Source organism: Panicum virgatum, chromosome 4N (assembly GCF_016808335.1).
Source record: "Panicum virgatum strain AP13 chromosome 4N, P.virgatum_v5, whole genome shotgun sequence".
In the NCBI taxonomy this organism is placed as follows: domain Eukaryota; kingdom Viridiplantae; phylum Streptophyta; class Magnoliopsida; order Poales; family Poaceae; genus Panicum; species Panicum virgatum.
Genome location: NC_053148.1, coordinates 38,963,534 through 38,985,615, shown reverse-complemented (window position 1 = coordinate 38,985,615; position 22,082 = coordinate 38,963,534). Strand labels below are relative to the sequence as shown.

At 44.5% G+C, this 22,082-nt stretch overlaps 2 protein-coding genes across 3 annotated transcripts; one reads left to right on the top strand and one right to left on the bottom strand.

The window, feature by feature from the left end:
* The first annotated feature begins 516 nt into the window (after positions 1-516).
* On the top strand, positions 517-2,160 carry LOC120671003. The gene is made up of 4 exons (XM_039951197.1): positions 517-663; positions 792-809; positions 924-1,077; positions 1,792-2,160. The coding sequence occupies exons 1-4, from the start codon at positions 517-519 to the stop codon at positions 1,866-1,868; spliced, it is 396 nt and encodes a 131-aa protein (XP_039807131.1). The 3' UTR covers positions 1,869-2,160.
* A 1,662-nt stretch (positions 2,161-3,822) lies between these two features.
* Positions 3,823-11,247, bottom strand: LOC120671110 (zinc finger BED domain-containing protein RICESLEEPER 2-like). 2 transcript variants are annotated; one of them, XM_039951353.1, is made up of 4 exons: positions 6,912-11,247; positions 4,449-6,612; positions 4,209-4,360; positions 3,843-4,123 (listed from the first exon to the last, which is right to left on the bottom strand). In XM_039951353.1, exons 2-3 carry the CDS (start codon positions 5,215-5,217, stop codon positions 4,212-4,214), a joined length of 918 nt encoding a protein of 305 aa, XP_039807287.1. In that variant the 5' UTR covers positions 5,218-6,612; positions 6,912-11,247; the 3' UTR covers positions 3,843-4,123; positions 4,209-4,211. The 2 variants fall into 2 exon arrangements, with proteins under 2 accessions (XP_039807288.1, XP_039807287.1); XM_039951354.1 differs by having other exon boundaries at positions 3,823-4,123; positions 4,449-11,247.
* Positions 11,248-22,082: the final 10,835 nt, after the last annotated feature.

Genomic DNA, 22,082 nt, shown 5'->3' with positions numbered 1-22,082 from the left:
AATCGACAATCTCTTGCAGCGGGGGATCATGACGCGAATGGCGGCATCCACTCTAGGCATCGAAGCTTCCTCACACTCACCTGAGTTGTCGAATCCTTGGGGGATTCCTCACCATAGGCATAAGGTTCCCCACTATCACCATCCCCATTCGAATCTTTTATCGAGGTTGTTGTATTAATGGTGCTGCTCTGCCTCGTTGCAGGTGTCCGATCGAGTTGGATTTCACCTCCAATAATTGTTCCTGGTGAATGCTAAACAATCTAGGCATCACAGTTTGGCCAGTGCTGGATCTAAATCTCAGCCTTGACTTCGGTTGGATGTAAGGTTCCATTGAATCATTGATCTACCAGCGGAAGAGATTCCATTGAATCGAGGATGCCTGCAATGGCATAGGGAACCACCGGCATGCTCCACTCTCATGGACAGAACTGACACCGTACAAGCACGCAGGTGAAGGTGCATACCCTGCATCCCTACATCGCAGCTTTGTTCTAGGCCTGATTCATCTAGGTAGAGATGCGTTTTTTATCTGCTAGTTGCCTATTCTTGATCTCGCATGTGCAGGAGCTTAATTTTATTTTCAAAACTCTTTTTCCTTCTCTATTTTCATATGCACAGATAGATCTTGCTGGTTGCTGCAATCGAGATCGAGTACACATGCAGGTCCGTCAAACAACCAAGAATTCATCTTTTTTTTACTGCAATATCGATAAGTAATAATATAATAGAAAGGTGGATTATTTCTTTTCATGTGAAAGCAAGTTGAGCCCAGATCTCATTTGGCGTTGCAGCTTGCTGTTTCTGCATTGGTACTTAAATTCGGACTACTTTATTTATCTACTCTTAGTTTATCTCACTTGTGTGCTATCTGAAACATCAGGAGCTGTTGCATCTGAGTATTGGTTTTGGGCCTAATATTCCAGGGCGTTGTTGGTGCAGTAATGAACCTAACCGCTGGTGCTGGTCCCATGGTGTGGATATCTATCATCTGGGAAGATTGGCTAGAGCATCTTGTGTTGTGCCTCCTTCTGTTTAGGTGCCATGGTGCTCCTCGACAAGATTGGCTAGGCATTAGAGGTGAACTCTATTCTTTTTGTTGAGGCAAAGTTGGGATCTTGAGCTGGATCTTTAGCCCTGCTATTTGCAGAGCCTTTGATTTGTAAAACAACTGCTGTTGGATTATGTTAGCTAGTGGTTAGAATTTCTCCAAATGATAGCATATCCTCTTTTTTAGTATGTGATTCCATCTTGCACGATCATCTGTTACTCGGGTATGGTATGTCTCCCATTAAACTGAATTTTAATTTGACATGCCATGGCTTCAACGTAGTGATAGAATACTTCTGTAATATACTTGCTGTGCACACAGCACAGCCTTGCCAACATGAGATAGTTAAGTTCCATATTAATGCTACTAAAGTATTTGAAATGCACCGTACTCTGTTTTGTATAAATCTCATTTCCTGGACACAATGGCTACTGTGAGCATAGGATTGTGAGCTTGAGGTAACCAAAGCCTTCTGCGCGCTCTGCTCATGATCATGTAGTTTGAACTGATTATACTGTGTTGATTTTTTTCCTTCTTAACAATCATTTTTAGTTGACAGTTTACTATAGGATATCAGGGTATCCCTGATTGAGTTCAGATCTTCCTAGAAGGAATAAAATGGTTCTTTTTTTTTGTTACTCCTTGCTCATTCCAACTTATGTTCCATAATGTTTTATACCTTTATAGAGTCAATCTATAAAAATGATGCCATCGTATTCAAGTGGTTTTTATGGTTTTTTCAGGATTTGAGGTGGACACCATGATCTCCATTGACAGTGCCATCTTTTGGCAGCACCCATCATCACCATTAGAAGTTTAGGGATAATTTCCCTTGATCATCACTTCATGGATTTCATGCAGAGAGCATATGTTGTACAATAGATTCTGAGTTTTATGAGAGGATGGTATATAGAGACCTTCTGTGTGTAGATTCTTATGAAAGTGTAAGTTCGGTGTGGCATAACAGAAATATGACTCCACCTTTGTGTGTTTATAGTAATTATGAACCGGCTTAGAAAAAATGTGTGGTGCCTGTAAGCTCATGGTCCTAAATCAGACATTTTATGTTTTGTCTCGTAGTTTCTGATGTAAAGAATATTTAGTTTAATCTAGAGTTGACGCATTCACCTGCCAATACAAACAAAATGCTTTTCAATTGGCCCTAGTATTACTGTGTCCGGCAACTGCAAAACCTTTTTGTTTTTCAATGCCCTGGGCGTGTGAATCAATTTTCGTATAATTGTATCGAGTCCTTGCACGCTTCTATTTTCTTACAGCATGTGAATTATCTGGGCTCACCTGCAAGACACGCGGCAAACAATTAAGTGCATAATCCGTCTATACAATCTGCTCACACGCTAGGAAAAAAAGGTTTTGTGGGAACCTCTTGGAGGAATCGCTCAGCGCCCAACTACAAAAAAAAAAAGCATGAGAAAAGGAGGCGTACAGCTGTAGAGAAGGGAACATGTCACTTGTGCATTGGAGTGCGGCGTGCATACATGACCGGTTGGGCGGAGATAGGCAGGGCGTGCTTTGCGGATGAAAAACCGGACGCGGATGGCGGGAGCCTGGGCACGCGGGCGTGACGGTTGGTGGGCAGCGGGCTGGCTCGGGTATGGAATATATATATATATATATATATATATATATATATATATATATATATAATTTTAGGCTTCTGGATTGAAGAGCTCGAAACGTAAACGAGGCTCCAAGAAAGAGATGGAGGGGCGTATCACGATCACCTCATTGCACCCGGATAGGGAACTGAAGTCTCCCAAGGAGATTAAGACGACTGTGGTGAATCAGTGTGGATGTTATGTCAGGGAGAACATCCCCATTAGCTTCAAGCTCTGGAAGAAAACAAAAAGCACAGATAATGATGCTGACATCGTCCTTGAAATAGAGAAGCAAATACTATGGGCAGATGTCAAACAACGCTTCAGTTTCCCAGAGGACAAAGAAGAAATCTTTAAGGATTGGGTCATGAAGAAGATGGCTATTTCTTTCCAGACGTTCAAGAAGAACTTGAACAAAGACTACATAAAGAAGGGCCGCGTGCCAGACTTCGAGAAGCACTTCAAGAAGCAACGTCCTTTTTGGGATGCATTTGTGCAGTACAAACTGTCCGAGACCAGCGAGAAAAGGACAGGACAACCCAAAGAGAACGCGAGCAAGAAGATACACTTTCATCATCTTGGGCAAGGAGGTTATTCGACGGCGATCCCCAAATGGTAGAAAATGAAAGACGACCTCACTGCAAGGGGAATCGTACCGGCGACTTTCGACTGGCCGCAGCGAGCAAAGCATTTCTTCTACGCTCATGGAGGCTCCCTAAACCCGAAAGATGGCTCGCTTATTACTAGCGACGCCATAAGAGAAGCAGCCAACAGGCTGGATAAGGCACTAAAGGTCGTGTCCGAAGGCAGTTTCAAGCCGGACAGAGAGAAAGATGAGCTGACGTACGCTCTCGGGACACCGGAACACATAGGACGTGTGCGAGGTATGGGTGTAGTTCCATTATGGCTGGGCGTTCGGGTTACCCGAAAATTTTGGGTCGGGTGTTTCGGGTTTTTAAAATTTCGGGTTTTGAAAAATAGAACCCGAAATTCGCTGACAAAAACTAGAACCCGACAATTCGGGTACCCAAAAATTTTGGGTTCGGGTTCGGGTTACCCGAACTACCCGAATTGCTGATTTGAACTCTGCAATAAACAGGCTATACAACAGTCGCTAGTATACATGTTCAGAGATAAACATGAGATTTTCAGAGATAAACAGCAGTACCAGTACATGAACAAACTGACAGTTTACACTTCAAATATCACAATTAATAAATATAGTTTTAAAGCACACAAATCATGCACCACTGCACCACATGTCCAGACAGAGATAAACAGCAGTACAGCACCCACCAGGACCAGGCTGCACCCAATAAAGAGCACCCAACAGAGATAAACAGCACCAACAGAGATAAACATGACCAAACTACATGACTCCCATCAAGCTGCGCCTCCAGGCTCCAAAGTCCAAACCACCCAGGCACCCACCAGCACCATGCACCACGGCACCACCCTACATGCAAAGGCACAAAGCAATAAGACAGGGATGCAAATTAACAACGACAATGACAATAGTTTGGAAACAATGACAATATTACCTTCTAAGATGTAGACGACCCGGGTTTGGAGATGGACTTGGAGTTGCTTCCTGTTGGTGTTGCTTGTGTTTTCTCAGTGGAAGCCTCTTTTTCTTTCCCTTTTCCTTTGCCAATATTCTGGGCTTTATGGTTACCAAATTCTTCAATTAACTCTACAATGACAAGAATCCAAGCAATGAGTAAAATTTTACAATGATGCAATGCAACAAATGCATAAATGAGTTAAGTAAAATTATGTACCTTTTTCCATCATTTCTAATTCCTCCATATTCTCTTGGATATCAATAGGAGTTGCTCTCCTTAGCCAATCTTGTGCACAAACTAGAGCCTCTACCATGAATGGAGTAACAGAAGTACGGAAGTCATCTAAAATGCGTCCACTAGTGCTGAAAGCGGACTCTGATGCTACTGTGGAGATAGGTATAGCAAGCACATCACGAGCCAAGTGAGCTAAAACTGGAAGCCTGGGTGCATTGTCTCTCCACCAAACAAGGATGTCAGTCTTCTTGTTCCTATCCTCTATATCTTCACTAAGATATTTGTCAAGTTCTGACTTGGTTGTGTTGCTGGAACCACTTTCCATCCTCATCCTCTTTGCAATTTTTTCAGCAAGCATGCCTTGTCTAGCTCCACTTGATTGATTGGTATTTACTTCAGTTTGTACTTCACTTGTTGTATGAATTTGCCTATATTCATCAAACAGCTCACGGAGACAAGATTTAATAGCTGCCCAAACTAGCTGTCCTCTTTCCTCACCAAGTATTTCTTCAACAGTCAATTTGGTGTACAAAGATAACTTGTATCTTGGATCAAGAACTGCATCAATGAAAATCAGTAAATTAATGTTCTCCTTTGCTTTTCCCTTCCCCCTACCCCTCCTCTCACTATCCCTATCACTCTCAGCCTCTTGCTCCTGCTCTTTATTGGTGTGCCAAACTCCCCAGTATTTGTCAAATTTATCTTTCATTCTCTTGCCCATTGATACTTGCAGATTATTTGTACTATTCATTCAAGCTTGAATCAGCAAGTGCACTTCCCCAATCTCTTGAAAGAATGTATTAGAGCTGACATGGAGACTTGGGGAGACACGGACAGTAAGATCATGAAAATGCTCTAGAAATTCAGCCATTTTCTTGGCCCTATCCCAATCAGTTTCATCCGGGTGACCAGGTCCTTCTCTCTGTTCGGATAGGTCAATAACAAAAGAGTAGTCATCTTTGAAAAGCCTTGTAAACACCTTCTCATAAGTTATTGCAGATTTCAGCATAAGGTATGTGTAGTTCCATCTAGTTGGGACATCAAGCTTAAGAAATGCCTTGCTGTCCACCTTCTCTTCCTCAGCAATTTCCTTAAACTTTACCAATCTTGAAGTCCCATTCTTAATCCATTTAATAGTAGCCCTGACACGCTTCACAGAGAGGTCAACTTCTTTCAATCCATCTTGCACAATGAGGTTAATGATGTGTGCAGCACACCTCATGTGCAAATACTTGCCACCAGCTATGTTGGTCCCCTACAGCTGTCTCCTCAAAAAACCCACACCATTGTCATTAGCATTAGCATTATCAACAGTGACAGTCATTACTTTGTCCAAACCCCATTCTGTCAAGCATCTAAGAAAGTTTTTCCCCATATCCTCTCCCTTATGTCCTTTTACCTTGAAAAAACTGATCACTTTCTTATGCAGCTGCCAATTATCATCAATAAAGCTCGCAGTGACAGTCATATAGCTATCTTGCTGCTGAGAAGTCCAACCATCCGTTGTTAAGCAAATTCGCTGATAAGAATCTTTAAAAAAATTCTTCAGCTTGGCTCTTTCTTGAAAGTAAACACGTACAATATCACTGGTGCAGTTTCTTCAAGATGGTAATTGGAATCGTGGGAAGGCTTTGCTCATAAATTTCCTAAAGCCTGGCCTCTCACCCATAGAAAAAGGCTCCTCATCTTCTACAACCATCTCAGCGAAAGCCGCTCTAAGTGCATCTTGATCGAACCTCCATGTGGTAATACCTTCCCTTTGCAATGTGCCTTGTTTTGAGTCATTCTCGAACTTGTTAGGATTTCGCGAGCTACTTTGCAAGTGTCGAGACAACGAAGATATACCATGTCCCTTTGATTCAGCCTTCATCTTGCGAGTGCAATATTTGCATTGTGCAAACTTGAGAAAACCCTTATCATCCTTGATCTTGTTGAAATGATTCCAAACATTTGACCTTGGTGCCATTTGCTTCCTTTCCTTCTCTTTCCCTGTGTCATTCCCTAGATCAATGACCTCCTGATTAGCAGCTTGTCCATTCGACTCTGATGGCTGTGAATCTTGAATCTCCATTGGCACAACTGAATTATCATGTAGAGCCTCAGTGTTTATTGACTGGGTCTCAATATTATCTTCAGTTTCAGGCATCTAAAAAACAAAGAGCACTGATTTCAGTGAGCTCATCAAGAGTTCAAGACACTACTAGATCAAATAGGTGGACTGTGGTAATCTCTGATCAAATCTTAATTTGCCTCAAGTCATGACTGAAAAATTGTACACCTGTGACCTGTCCTATCTATGCATTTCAAATGTTCTACTAATTCAACAGAAAAATGGCATTCAAACAAGAGTGTAACTGTGGAAGCGATGCTACTAGATCAAATAGACCATACTAGTCACTAGATCTGTACTACCATGAACAAGTAGAAGAGGAATGAATGACATACATTGCAAGATTCCTCCGTCGATGGTGTCATTCTTCGGTCAAGGACTCGAGGTCTTCAGGATTCAGGAAGCCGGAGCCGCCGGGGGTAAGGAGCGCCTTGCTGGCCTGCAGTCGAGGCCGAGGACTCGAGGTCTTCTGGTCTTAGCGACATCGGGGACGGGGAGAAGGGGCCTCACCATGATGCCTCGGGGGGAGCCGGTGAGGGGGCCTGCACGGCCTGCAGTCCTGCACCAGCTGCACGTTCACGTAGGCGCAGTGGCGCCCGGCGCCCGGCGGGCGGAGGCGGCGGCCACCAGTTTGTGTGGCGTGGTGACACCGGCTGGCGGGCGAGAGGCAGTGGTGCGGCGACGGTCGGTGGGCGAGGGGCACTAGTGGGGTGGGCGATTCGCGTCTCGCGATGCGACGGGGATAGCCGGACAGGGTAGTGGCAGCGCGACTGGGGTTTGGGGTGGGGTGGGCTCTGTGCGGCTGCCTAGGTTAGGGTTGGTTTCGTGGGCTGGCTGGGCTGCAAGTGCAATGAGTAAACATACATGGGCTGGGCGGTATTTCGGGTAGTTCGGGTAATTTGGGTACCGTGGCCCAATACCCGAACTACCCGTAATAATTTTGGGTACCGTGGGTTAGAACCCGAATTGGGGTTCGGGTTTTTCGGGTTTGGTCTCGGGTTTCTCAGGTTCGGGCTTCGGGTTGGAACAAAGGATAGCTTCAATTGAAGGGGTAATGGCAGCTAGCAGCCAGGCACACCAACAAGAAGCCAGATCAGCCGCCAATTTGAAGAGCAGCCCCGGCTCGCAACGCCATCGCAGCATCGCTTCCACGGAGCACCCAGCCGGAGGTCAACCCACAGTGGTTGTGGATGAGTCAGAACATTACCCGGTGGATGACATCACTGTGAGGACACCCTGCGAGCTTCTGTATCAGTAGAGAAAAAAGATCAAACTGGTCGCGCACGGCATTGCTGAAGTGCCTGTCCAATGTGGGACAATTCATGGCAGGCTGATTCCGGAAGGATATGCTAGGGTCATGATCGATCGAGTCGAGCCAGGATGGGAAGACCTTGACCGCGAGATCCTTGGAGGCGACGGACAAGAGGAACTTGAACACGCCATGCACACATGGATCTGTTGGAACAAGTGGTACATACGATTGGCCTTTGAGATACAATTCACCGATACACCAACTCCCGGCTCTGAGCCCGCCAAGTCACGGGCAGCCCAAAGAGGTCCCAGTCTGAGTCCAGCTCCGAGATCACAACCGGCAGCACATAGGAGTCCCAGTCCAGCTCCGAGATCACCACCGACACCACAAAGGAGTCCCAGTCTGGCTCCTAGAATAGCACCGGCAGCAGAAAAGAGTCCTAGTTCGGCTCCCGATGATGCAAGGGACTCAAGTGCTAGCTCAGGGCCTTGGGTCCCACCGTCACCGCCTCCGAAGGTGAAGAAGGATAGCGCGAAGCCTTCGGTCCCACCGCCTCCGAAGGCAAGGAAGAGCACAAGGGTCGCGCCTCCTCCTAAGAAGAGGAACACCCCCAAGAAGAAAAAAGAAAAACCTCCACCACCGAAGTTAGCATACCATATGACTCAGGAGGAATTGGATGAGAGTGTGCGCGAGCACGTCAGAGCTCATTTCGCACCAAAAAAGCCTCCACCGATGCATCAATGGTCAGAGGCAGATAAGAAATACTTCAGATCTTTACTCAAACCAAAGTACAGGGCACCCCTATCGGACTACGACCGCCAGATCACAAAATACTTGAAGAAGCCAAGTAACCGTTGGCGCAACCAAGTTCCCTAGCTCGGACAACAGTCCAAGCAATCGATACCCCCACTCAAAGGATGCAGCTACTGCTCAGTTTGTGCTGGAAAGCGGCCTCACAAAAGCTCAGCTGCTCGAAGAGGCTCCAATCGAGGTTCACCCAGGGGCAAACAAAAAACCTTTTGTGTTGGGGGAACCTCTTATGTGGGAAGAGTTGATTCCGACGCTACCAACTAGGATGCGTGAGTTGCATGCATGGTACCTGAAAGCAAGTGCATCGAAGGATGTAGTGTTCCGTGCTCGAATACAAGATAGGCATTTCCATCGGGGGATGGATGACATATGGATTGAATTTGAAAATCTTTATGATCTATACCATCAAAACGCCCTAGACAAGTCTCTCCTCAGTGTATTTTGTATGTAAGTGTACTTCGTCTTACCATTTGTATATAGTATCATAGCTCTACTAATTATGTGTTTTCTTATCCTCTTCCTTCTTTTTTAATTGTGTAGGGCGAAGGTTCAAGAATGCCAGAGAAAAGGATACTACCACGTCGGCTTCATAGACTCATATAATATACATGAGGAGAGTGTCAGGAAATGGCCTAATCGGACCGAGAACAACATACTCAGGGCCTTGCATAAGTAGAATACTTGTCAATACATTCTATTTCCGTACAACTTCGAGTGAGTTCTTTATCTTTTTTCTTGACTTCACTATATATATGTGTATATATATCCAACATTTCTTATACATATATGTGCATGAAACAGGTTCCACTAGATCCTTCTTATTATCGAGATCGATAGATGCCGAGTTCGGGTGCACGACTCCTTGAGGAAGCCAACATATTATTACCAAGACCTCATAAACATCATCCAAAAAGCATGGGCTCGCTTCCTCGAAAAACATATAGGAATATCGTCACCTCCAGCCCCGCTAGAATTCACCACTAACTGGCCGGTACGAATATATATCGCACATCTACTGTCGTTTCTTTAATCAACATATATATACATATATAATGAGACAGGCGCCAGGAAACAACCTATGTGGCTACTACATATGTGAGTACATGGTGGATTTTTGCCGCCGCAGCTCGATGTCACAACATGATTTCAAAGTACGTAGAACAACATTACTAACAATTACTTGCATTTAGTTCTTTCTAGGTACTAATTCAAAATATTGGTGTTTGCACTTGACATAGTACTTGCATGGCGAATGCCCTCATCCAACCGGAAAGAATCAAAGCAATTCAATATTCAATCTGTTGATTCCTCCTAGATGAGGTCATAAATCCAACTCGAGAATTTTATGTGAATCCTAAAATAAGTGTGGGTCGAGCGGATCCGAATAAAGACATCAGCGATGATGAGGCGCCTAAGGACCCTTAGTATCTTGTAAAAATTTGTCGGACAAAACTTTTGTGCACGACGACTTGTAAATATGTTATGAATCCTAAGTTTATTATTAACATATTTATATTAGAGGTACATATAATATTTCAAGTTTATGTAACTATAATAAATGTATTCAATTATATGCTAGATACGAATATATACGAATACGCAGACGTACAAGAATATGAATACATAGACATACACTAATACTAATACGCAAACATATACGAATACGAATTAGTTGAAACCAAAAAAATGAAACGAATTAGTACCGGTACTAAAGTGCTCCACCTGCGGCGCCTGCGTGGCAGGCACTTTAGTAAAGTGCACCTTTAGTACCAGGCCGCCTAACCGGTACTAAGTGGCGGCCTACTTAGTACCGGCCAGGCGGTACCGGGCCGGCGCCCGGTACGTATGTGCTTTTTTCTAGCAGGGGCCACTTATCTAAGTGTTTGAAACATTTAAACTAATCCACATATTAATTGTTGAAATAGCAATAGCTAAAAGTTCTTAAATTACATGGTTTAGATTATATCTCCAAAGTCTAATTGTACGAAAAACTCAATAAAAACTTGATCCTTCTGTTTCTAATGTCGGCATCCACATTGCTAGCTATTATTTGAGACTCTACTACACTCTCTAGCTCTACTTGTTGCTCAACTTTATCAAGAGGGCAGAGTGCAGTTGCAGGCGTAGGAGCATGAGAAAAAGGATTTCTCATGTTCCTCTTCATTTAGTAATTTAGTCTATATAATGGGAATGGGGCATAAATAATCTCTTAAGTCAATGTGTTCGACTTTAGCAGAAAAAATTGATGTGTACTGCAAGATTGGCCGATTGGGGAAGACAGAATCAAATTGAATAATTGACCTTACTGCTTGCTGATGCTGGTCTGCTGGCTTGCTGCTTTTGCGGCCCACCGTCCGGCCATCAGCTGCAGTGCTGGTGGCCCTGGCCTGGGCGCCTGAGTGGCTGGCGCTTGCCGCTGGCCGCGGGCCACCAGATGCCGAGCAGCCGGAAATGCTGTGCCGAGCGCCCGCTCTCATTCGCCTCCGACCATTCGGCAGCCTCACCCCCATCGTGACCTCGCTTATCGGCCGCCCGCCGCCAGCTTAGGTTTGGGAGGAGTCGGGCAAGTAGAGCAAACTGTTAGGCGGCGCGGCGGTAGGGGTGAATGGTGCGATGCGGAGACAGGCCGACCTAACCTCCGGAATGAGTTGCTAGGTTGCGAAAGAACATGGGCCGGCTGAGATACTGGGCCACCCAATGCAAATCTTTCATTGGATCATGTAAAACTATACTTCAAGAACTCAGTCATAAAACCTCAGTGGAATTAAAGTGGCTGCATCGGTGCTGATGGTCAGTCACCTCCTGTTTGCAGATGACAGCCTGCTATTCTTCAGGGCGAATAGAGAGAATGCAGATATGGTCAATGATGTGCTAAACATTTATTGCCAGGCATCGGGTCAGAGGATTAACACAAACAAGTCTTCGATACACTTTGCCAAGGGTGTGAGTGAAGGTATCAGAGAGGAAATTAAGACATCACTGGATGTGCATAATGAGGCGTTAAGCGAGAAATATTTAGGTATGCCCACGGACGTCGGAGGGGCGACCAATGGGGCATTCAAATACCTAAAATACAGAGTTTGGAAGAAAGTTCAGGGTTGGATGGAACAGACACTGTCGATGGGTGGAAAAGAAGTGTTGATCAAGGCAGTTGCACAGGCAGTTCCAACTTTCTCCATGTCGTGCTTCAGGTTGCCGCGAGGTTTATGTCATCATCTTGATGGTCTGCTTCGTGGTTTTTGGTGGGGAAGTAAAGAAGGAAAGAGGAGGACATGCTGGGTGGCATGGGATGATATGACGAAACCAAAATATATGGGTGTTGGGTATTTTAACGATGCGAAATAAATATGCAAGCGCACGAATACCATCGTAGCTTTCACCCGTGAGTATTCAAGGGTATCGTATCCACAGGGAACGTGTGTGCACTAACTCCTAACTTAGTCGGTCCAAGGACACACCAGGATATGTGGCGAGGATGGAGAGGATTCCTGTGGTAGCACTAAAGATGAGTTAAAGGTCGATCTCTCGGGCAGAATACTCGCTTCGGGAACTGGCTTACCCCTGAAATGGTCAGGAGACTCCGGCCAACAGCTCTACGCTATATCCAAACGTGGAGGACTAGGAAGGACCGACAGGGCTATCACCACCTGCGGCCTACCTCACAGATCGTGGGATATAAGGCAAACGAAGGTAAACCTTAGCCCTGACACCATGTCTGCACTACTGGTTACTACTGCAGTCTAACTACGTATGTCGACCCGTAACAAACTACAGAACTCCGTATAAATACGGAGCGACGAACCTGCGAGTAAGAGAACTGATCTCACTCAAGCAAAAGTACTATGCAATACAAGAATCATAAATACTAACTTACTCATACCAGAGGAAGCCAGCATCCGTAGAGGTACAAGACCGGAGAAGACCGCCGATATGCCCGGCGCTTCCCCGAACTACTCCTCACTCTCCTCCTACTCTAAGCACTACCCTAGGCAGGGCCTCGCCTTAGCATTGGAGCACTACATCTTCTCTTGAGTGGTGTGTGTGAGAGGGGGTGAGGGAGGCTCCTTTTATAGCCCAAGGAGGTCGGTTCCCGCGAGGAATAATTATGGAAACATATGGGAACCGCCTTATGTTGATAAGATCATTCTTCCCGCCAAAGCTCGGGTCATTTGGTGCCAACATGGGGCCGGCCGACCATGTGGTTCGGCCGACCCATGGGTGTCGCCCCTCGCGCCGCCTTTCGTCTTGGACACTGCTAAGTGGGCCCCCCAACTTGTGTATGTTGGTGCCGGGGCTTTGTTCGTCAGTTTTCTATGTCAAATGGGCCTCTTTTGGATGTTTAACGTAGCAGCGATGTTTTGTGTATCTCTGTTGTGTCTTCTGCATGTTTTCATGTTATTCCCGACTTGTGTCCCTGCAATCAACAATTTACCAACACTCGTGGAATTTGTTAGTAATAACTCCTACCACTACTGTTGATGTTCCTTTTTCATGTCTTTATGCAGGAGTTGACGGCATATATTTTTGACTTAACAGCCGTCAACAACACCCCCACACTTAGCCCTTTGCTCGTCCTCGAGTAAAGATTGAAGGACTAAGGTGGATGCATCTCCCTTGATAAAACCTGCATACAAGTTATTCCAAGTTCCTTCCAATTCTTGTGATACTTTTTGAGTGGCTACCATGCTTTCTTGGGTAATTGTAGAATGGAACAATAAAGACTTCGGATTCCTAGCTCTTCTTGCTTAGAAACTTGGGTTTTAAAATTTTGAAATAAAAGAATAGTCTTGCTCCTCAAATTATTCTCTCGAATCACTCTTTGTATCTTAAATCCTCACCAAGGCAAAGTTGCTGCCTTCTTTTTCTCTTATAATCTAATCAGGCTTATGTGGAGCTCAGGGTAGGAGTAAAAGAGGCATGTCTGCTTTGCTTATGTTGCTAAGTCAAAGACTAGATCCAAGCATAAACGAGTCATACAAACCGATCACGATGTGCAAGTGTGTGGATTTTTTTTTGCAGAGGGTGGATGAACTCCTTTGCATGATCCATCTCTCTTCTTTATTTTCCTTGGATGTGGACTATCTTTCTTTTTTTTCTTTTGACATGCCTTTGTGGGCATGTGGCATACCTTCTTTGGGTATGCATCTTTTTTTCTCTTTTTCTTTTTACATGCCTTTTGGGCATGTGGCATACCTTCTTTGGGTATGCATCTTTTATTTCATCATTTTTTTTCATAGCCCACATCCTCGATGGTCACTTTAGAGAGAAAGAGTCATGGTATGTCATGGAGTTTTATTTTATGGGTGGATGACAATGTTTGCTATCTTCCAGTGTAGAAGTATAGCATGTGAGTGGACGTGTACGTGATCTTGATCATGAGAGTATGACAAGTCTCTAACAAGGGTCAAAGAATTTGACAAAACTCAAAGCAAAGTCAAACTGCATATGAAGGTTTGAGCATGAAAATCTAACTTCGGCTTTGGTAGGAGTTTTCATTAATTTGAGGAGAGAAGCTATTGATGATTTTTTTTTGAAAAGAAATTCCAAGTACTTTGCAAGGAAGAGCATGGTTCCATTCATCTAATCATATCACATTATTCAATCACTTAGAGAGCATGGGGTCCCTATGAAAATAAATGTTCACAAGAACTAGAAAGAATGCAAGGAATAAAGAGTATGAAGGTTTATTAATGAAAGCACAAGGAGTGCATAGGGTGATAGGTGCTTCATTGAGTTTATTTTAGTGATTAGCATGAATTCATTTAAACTCAAGAACTTAGGGAGTAAGAGTAGTTTTTGTGAGGGATGTGTTGCACATATCATCGCTTGTAGAGGAAGAAGAGAGAGCTGAGGAAACTCAGAGGTGGTCTGGTTGAACCAGAGGTTCGGCTATCCTTCTCTAAGTTCCATCTGTCCTGTTCTTTAACATGCTAAACCGTCGATGATGTGCAACATGTTTGGGGGAGAGATCTTGAACGAATTTGAAATTGGTGATTTTGAGAGATCACCCCCACACTTATTCTTGTACCTGTCTTTATTCAAAGAAAACAAAAGTGGAAACAAGATGGGACTCTACCGGGTTTAACACCGGGGAGTCTATATCAATTTTGATGTTTTTATTTATTCTTTTTATCTTATTATAAATTTTTCTTTTCATGGCAAGTTAAACAAGATGGGTAACACAGCAGGGTGGAGACATGAGGCAAATGGTGCACGACGTGTGTAGGATACTTACCTGAGAGAACTCGCCAAGCCTGGAACAAAAATTCAAGAGTTAAGCTTCATAAATATGAAACAAAACTTTGCATTTGTTCAGCTTGGTTCCTCGTGCATCTGTCTCCTCATGGGACCAAGGAGCGTTGTGTTGGTGATGGAGTTTTTGTACACTGCTCTTTGGATGTTTACTTCCTTCCCTGCAGAATGTTAGTGGACAACAAATACTCTAGGAATGTTTTAAAGAATTTTGAAATGATTTTTTTCTTTTCTTTTTTTTGAGATTTGTTGTTCACATCCAAAAATAAATTTCAAAGATGTAAAGAGCATGGATCCCAAAATGCTTGCCATTGTTTTATTTTATCTTTTTTTCGAGAGAGATTTTTTTAAACAAAGAGTTTTTTTTATTTATTGTTCACCAAATTTTTTATCTTTTTAGCAAAACTCAAACAAGGCCAAGATAAAACTGCACGAAACAAAGAGGCATTTTCACAGAATACTAATTTTGAATTCTTGAAAGCTAAAAAGTGCCTCCTTTGAAAGTTGTGCAAATTTTATTATTTGAAGCACTTCTGAGCCTTGCCTTATCTCCAGCATGAACTTGAGGACTTTACCCAACAAATTTAAAAAGTTTCTTGCAGGGGTTTGTCCAAAAAGATATGCATCCAAAGTTTATGGTCGTATTACTCCAAAGTTCATTAACCAAAATTTTGACACCATGTCTCATTTTGATTAAAGAAGGCTATTTAATCTAAGCACCATGCTTAATTTAAAAAACCTATGGAAGTATCTCGAAAATACTCCCAAACCAGAGCAAACGAACGCAAACAAAGGAAGCATGATTTTTCAAACTCTGCTCATTTGGAGATAAACATAAGGGATTAGTGAACATTACCTTTGCTTACTTGAGTATACTTACCGCCAGCATGAAAGATGGATTCCTTGGAATTGTTGCAATGATGGCGTGTGATACTCCTGCCTCGTGTGTGGGAGCAATACTCCTTGGAGAGGCCTGATCGATCTGAGTGGAGCAGCGAAGGCTTGGAAAGGAAGAGGAGCAGGGTTCTTGATTGTTTGTGTGCATGAGCTGCTTGAGAGTGTGGAGCCATGGCTCTCCCTCACTCTTTCCTTCTTCCTTTCTCTCTTTTTATTTTCTCTCTCTTTCTTTTTTTCCTTCTTCTCTTTTTTTATCTCTCTCCCCTTTTTTCTTTCTTTTTTTATCTCTCTCCCCATTTTTTCTTTCTTTTCCTCTCTTTTTTTCTCTTTTTTTTGAGCAAGCTAGGTCTGACACCTTCTTGAAACAAGGATACTCCTTTGGATGTTTAGAACTTTGCAGCGAGACGCTCAGTTATTTCCCCCCACACTTGGACTTTTGTGTGAAAGTCAAGTGTGCAATGTCGGGGTCTCCTTTCGAGTGTGTTCCAACTCCAAAGAGCATCAAAGTGTTCAGCTGATGCAGACCTCATGTTCTCGGGCATCGTATGTCCCTCGTTCTTCTTAATCGTCACATGAAATGGTTAGGAACAAGAATACCCGAAGGTGCATACTATGCATAAAAACATGTTCTTGCCTTTTTTTTAAGGAGAAAGATTTTTTTTAAGTTGCTCCGGGCTATCTCCCGGTAGTGCTTTATTTATGGTCGCAAGCTCGACCATGGGGATTCCTCCTGCAGCTATCAATGGTGATGTAGTCCCCAACATTACCACCATTTGTTAATTTATCGTTGTTCAAGCTGCAAGATTAGTGCACAAATGCAACAACGAGCCCTGCATAGATACTATGATAAGCAGAACCCAGAACAACCATCCTAAAGGGCATCTATGAGGGGAAACCCTAAGATGATTGTATGGCTTGTAGCGACTTGGCACATCAGAAGATCTCAGAGAAATCAAGGATGAGCATGGCTTTTGTGATGAATCAGAACAGAACTTCATGCTCATGGAGTGAGTGGTTTGATCTCCAGATAGAGCAACTCAAGAATGTTCATAGCGCCAAAATGAAAGAGGATGTGTAACTCTTTGGGCTATTGGAACGATTCTGAGTTCGGATCATTAGGGGAATGAGTATTTTTCAGCTCAACCCCACATTAGGATGAAAGCCTTGCGTGGAGACAAAGCAAACCATCCTAAGCTTCCAATAGAAGTTCATTTGAAATGAAGGGTGAACATAATTTCTATTGGGCATCAATCAAAATCAAGGAACAAGATGTGAATTTTGAATCACTTGATTTGATTGGCATTGATCGGAAATCGAGAATTTGAATGTAAATTCATTTCACTCGATTCGATCGGTATGTTCCTATGATCCCTTGACCGAAAGATGAGTCCTACGGACTTACAGCATGGTGGTCAATGTCGATGATATTCCTCGGCGAAAACACCTTGGAGATTACCTTGACACGGGAACATTTCAGGGATGAATCTCATAGCCGGATGAGGAACTAGGTCCAGAGAGGATGGCTCTAAAGACTCGCCCCGAAAGAATGGAAGGTGTGTACGAGGATAACCTTCTTCTAAGGGTAGCGGGGTAGAGGTAGAGGTAAGAAAAGCAAAAAGGTATGAAGACGAAGTGGGTAGCGAGGGTCAAGGTAGAGATAAGGAAAAGCAAAGGATAAGACTTTTTTTTTGAAAGATAAGGATACGAGGACCAACTAGGTTTGAAGTTAGAACAGCAATCGTTCCCCGGCAACGGCGCCATAAAGCTTGTTGGGTATTTTAACGATGCGAAATAAATCCGCAAGCGCACGGATACCGTTGTAGCTTTCACCCGTGAGTATTCAAGGGAATCGTATCCACAGAGAACGTGTGTGCACTAACTCCTAACTTAGTCGGTCCAAGGACACACCAGGATATGTGGCGAGGATGGAGATGATTCCTGCGGTAGCACTAAAGATGAGTTAAAGATCGATCTCTCGGGCAGAATACTCGCTTCGGGACCGGCTTACCCCTGAAATGGTTTGGAGACTCTGGCCAACATCTCTATGTTATATCCGAACGTGGAGGACTACGAAGGACCGATAGGGCTGTCACCACCTGCGGCCTACTGCACAGACCGTGGGATATAAGGCAAACGAAGGTAAACCTTAGCCCAGACACCACGTCTGCGCTACTGGTTACTACTGCAGTCTAACTACGTATGTTGACCTGTAGCAAACTACAGCACTTCATATAAATACAGAGCGATGAGTACTATGCAAAAGTACTATACAATACAAGAATCATAAAAACTAACTTACTCATACCAGAGGAAGCCAGCATCCGTAGAGGTACAAGACCGGAGAAGACCGCCGACAGGCCCCGCGCTTTCCCGAACTACTCCTCACTCTCCTCCTACTCTAAGCACTAGACTAGGCAGGGCCTCGCCTTAGCATTGGAGCACTACATCTTCTCTTGAGTGGTGTGTGTGAGAGGGGGTGAGGGAGGCTCCTTTTATAGCCCAAGGAGGTCGGTTCCTATGAGGAATAATCATGGAAACATATGGGAACCGCCTTATGTTGATAAGATCATTCTTCCTGCCAAAGCTCGGGTCATTTGCCGCCAACATGGGGCCAGCCAACCCTGTGGTTCGGCCAGCCCATGGGCGTCGCCTCTCGCGCCGCCTTTCATCCTAGACACTGCTAAGTGGGCCCCCAACTTGTGTATGTCGGTGTCGGGGCTTTGTTCGTCAGTTTTCTATGTCAAATGGGCCTCTTTTGGATGTTTAACGCAGCAGCGATGTTTTGTATATCTCTGTTGTGTCTTCTGCATGTTTTCATGTTATTCCCGACTTGTGTCCCTGCAATCAACAATTCACCAACACTCGTGGAATTTGTTAGTAATAACTCCTACCACTACTGTTGATGTTCTTTTTTCATGTCTTTATGCAGGAGTTGACGGCATATATTTTTGACTTAACAACCGTCAACAATGGGAGGGCTGGGGTTCAGAGACTTTGAATTATTTAATCTTGCGTTACTGGCCAGGCAGGCGTGGCGCATTTTACAGGAACCGACAACCCTTAGTGCAAGAGTTCTGAAAGCAGTATATTTCCCAGAGAAAGATTTTTTTTTCAGCGGATATTGGGCCATCCCCATCCAGAGTTTGGCGAGTTGTTATCGATGGAAAGGAAGTTCTCATGCAGGGCTTGATCAGGCAAATTGGGACAGGGGAGGATACAGAAGTGTGTAATATGAACTGGATACCCAGGGCTGGGATGATGAGGCCGGTTTGTTGTGTGAACAATGTGGCGCCGATTAAAGTACAAGAACTGATTAATCCTGCTCTGATGACCTGGGATCTAGAACCTCTGAAATTAATTTTTTTGCCAATTGATTGGGAAGTGATCATGAGTATTCCTTTATCGAGCAGAAGACAGGAGGACTTCTGGGCTTGGCACTATGAGAAATCAGGGGTATTCTTAGTCAGATCTGCGTACCGGATGCATGTAGACAACCGGGAGAGAAGGACAGACTGGATCGACCATAATCTAGGCCGGTCAGACCTGAGGGCTGATCAGAAAGAGTGGACAGAGCTGTGGAATATTAAAGTTTCATCTAAGGTCCGGGTTTTCCTATGGAGGCTTGCTAGACAATCGATGCCTACAGGGGATGTTCGGCAGAAGAGAAACATGGCGCAACACAGCAACTGCACCATTTGCGGCAATCAAGATTTCTGGAGGCATGCTTTACTCGAGTGCAATATGGCAAGGTGTGTCTGGGCACTGCAAGTTGAGGTCATTCTCGATTTCTTGGCACAGGCCCAGCATATTGATGCAAGGGGTTGGTTGCATGATGTTGTGGCAACACTGCAACACAAGGATGTTGTGCAGCTGGTTGTCACGATGTGGGCAATATGGTATGCAAGACGGAAAGCTATTCATGAAGGTTTGTTTCAGAGTCCGTTGTCGACCCACAGCTTTGTTGAGTGTTTCCTTTCGGACCTGCAAATGGAGACAACAATGGAGCAAAGGCCTGTTGGGGTGCGGCCCCAAGCACCACGCTGGATACCCCCTCCGCGGGGCATGATGGAGATTAATGTTGACGCAGCACTGTCGAAAAACTCAAATATAGTAGCCCTGGCTGCTGTGGCGAGGGATGATATAGGCAATTTTCAGGGTGCCTCAGCAATTGTTCTGGAAGGAGTGTCGATGCCAGAAGTTGCAGAAGCGATGGCCTGCAGAGAAGGTTTGGCTCTGGCGAGAGACTTGGGGCTGCAGAGGTTCAGAATGGCTTCCGACTGCGCAAACGTGGTGAGCAGCGCACAAGGGCCAGGGATGGGCTTGTATGGCCACATTGTCAGAGAAATCAAGGCGGGATTGGCGAGCTTCACGGACGCCCTTCTTGTCCATGAAGGAAGAATTTCAAACGGAGATGCTCACAGGCTTGCTAAAATCTCGATTTATGAATCGTTAGTACGTCATGTTTGGTTTTTGGCTCCCCCGGATGGAGTTTGTACTAGTTACTCTGATATATGAATAAAGCTAGTGCAGTCCCTCAAAAAAAATGTAAAACTATACTCCCTCCGTAACACAAAATTAACATTTGGAGCATTCAAATGGAAGAAATAACACTATGTTAAAATGACGAATGTGCAAAGTTGTGTAGTGGCCCACCACAAAGGTACAATAGCAGACAGTGGACCACCAACAAGACCGAGCCACTGATGCCCTCCAAAATGGAATTCTGTGGCGTCGTGCATAGGTAAGATGTCCTCGTCAGAAGTCAAAACTGACCAGCACAATCCAATGCCGGAGAAGCTCCCGTCGACTCTGCAGCAGCCGGCGCCGCCGTGCCTCCCACCCCAGCCACAACAACCGCCGATGCTACCCCTCCCACACCGCCGTCATAGCTGCTCCCGCTCACCAGCCATCCGCTGGTCCGCCGCCACCGCACCAGCACCAGCAACTCCCGCGCGACGCCTCCACAGTAGCACCATCTGTCGACTCCGTGGCCGCTCCCACCGGCGCCATGCCTCGTCAGCTATTGGGGGCGCGGCCATAGCACCAACCACCGCCGCCACAAATCCTGGTGGCAGCGCTTACAAATCTGCTGCCGATGGCACCTCCGCGTCCTCATCAGGAACCTACCACCGGTGCCGCTCAGCTCACCGGCACCTGCACTCTCCATCACTCGCCGCTTCCATGTGGGGACGGAGGGTGGGGAGGTGATGGCGACCGGAGAGGCTGGGGAAGGAGATGAGGCGATTGGGGATTTTTTTTTTCTCTGCCGCACATGTGCCATGGCTTGCCTTGGGGGTGAGGGGAATCACTGTGTGTGGGGCCCACAGAACTGCATAAGTGCTTACATTGTGAGAAAAAATTTGAATGCTTGGAGTGCTAATATTGTGGGATGAAGGGAGTAGGAGATATAAATAGATCAGGGTCACGGCCCTCCCTATTAGGCCCATATCCGCCCCTGAGTTGGTATTCATTCACTATTGAAATTATATTACAAATCAGAACAAAAAGAATAAGAAGGTAAAATTGGCTACATGACACGGCTCAAAGATGATTTTTGCCACAAGCCATTAAAAATTTATATCTTTGCTCAAAGACACTACACTAGTGTGGTAATTTGGTGTTGGACACTATAGCTCATACAATAATATTTTCTACTCAAACAAATCACCAAACAAATATATTGGACAACATACCCCTGCTTGTATGCTAGTGGCGGAGCTAGGAATTTGCGGCTAGGTATGCCGCATATAAAAAAATTTCAAAGCAAATACATAATATAATGAATGATAAGTTATAATGACCATAATAATAACCAAAATATTATCGTATTATCGAACCTAGTCATAAGGGCACCGATAAGATGACTAATCATGATTAATTATTGATCAGGCTGATTAGTTGAGGCTAGTCGAACCTAATCGGTAGTCTAGTCGTCCTATCTAAATCTCCTGATACTAGGATGTATATATATATTAAATAGATGGTCAATTTTTAATTACAGCAGAGAATACATAGACAAACAATAAAGATTAAGATTCAACCGTAGTTGGTTGGTCCAACACATAAATATCTCACCAAACAAACATCCTTAAGCAAATTGTAAATGGTAAGTATAGTTAAGAGAGATTAGTAATGGATTACAAACCTTAGGAAGTGTATTATGAATCAGATATTAGTTGTTCTATGTCTAATCAGACGACTAATCATGATTAGTTGATGACTAATCGGACATCTTGTAATCTAGTCGAGCTAATCGAGTCGGTGAGTGTAATCAGTACCAAGGAACCGATAAGGA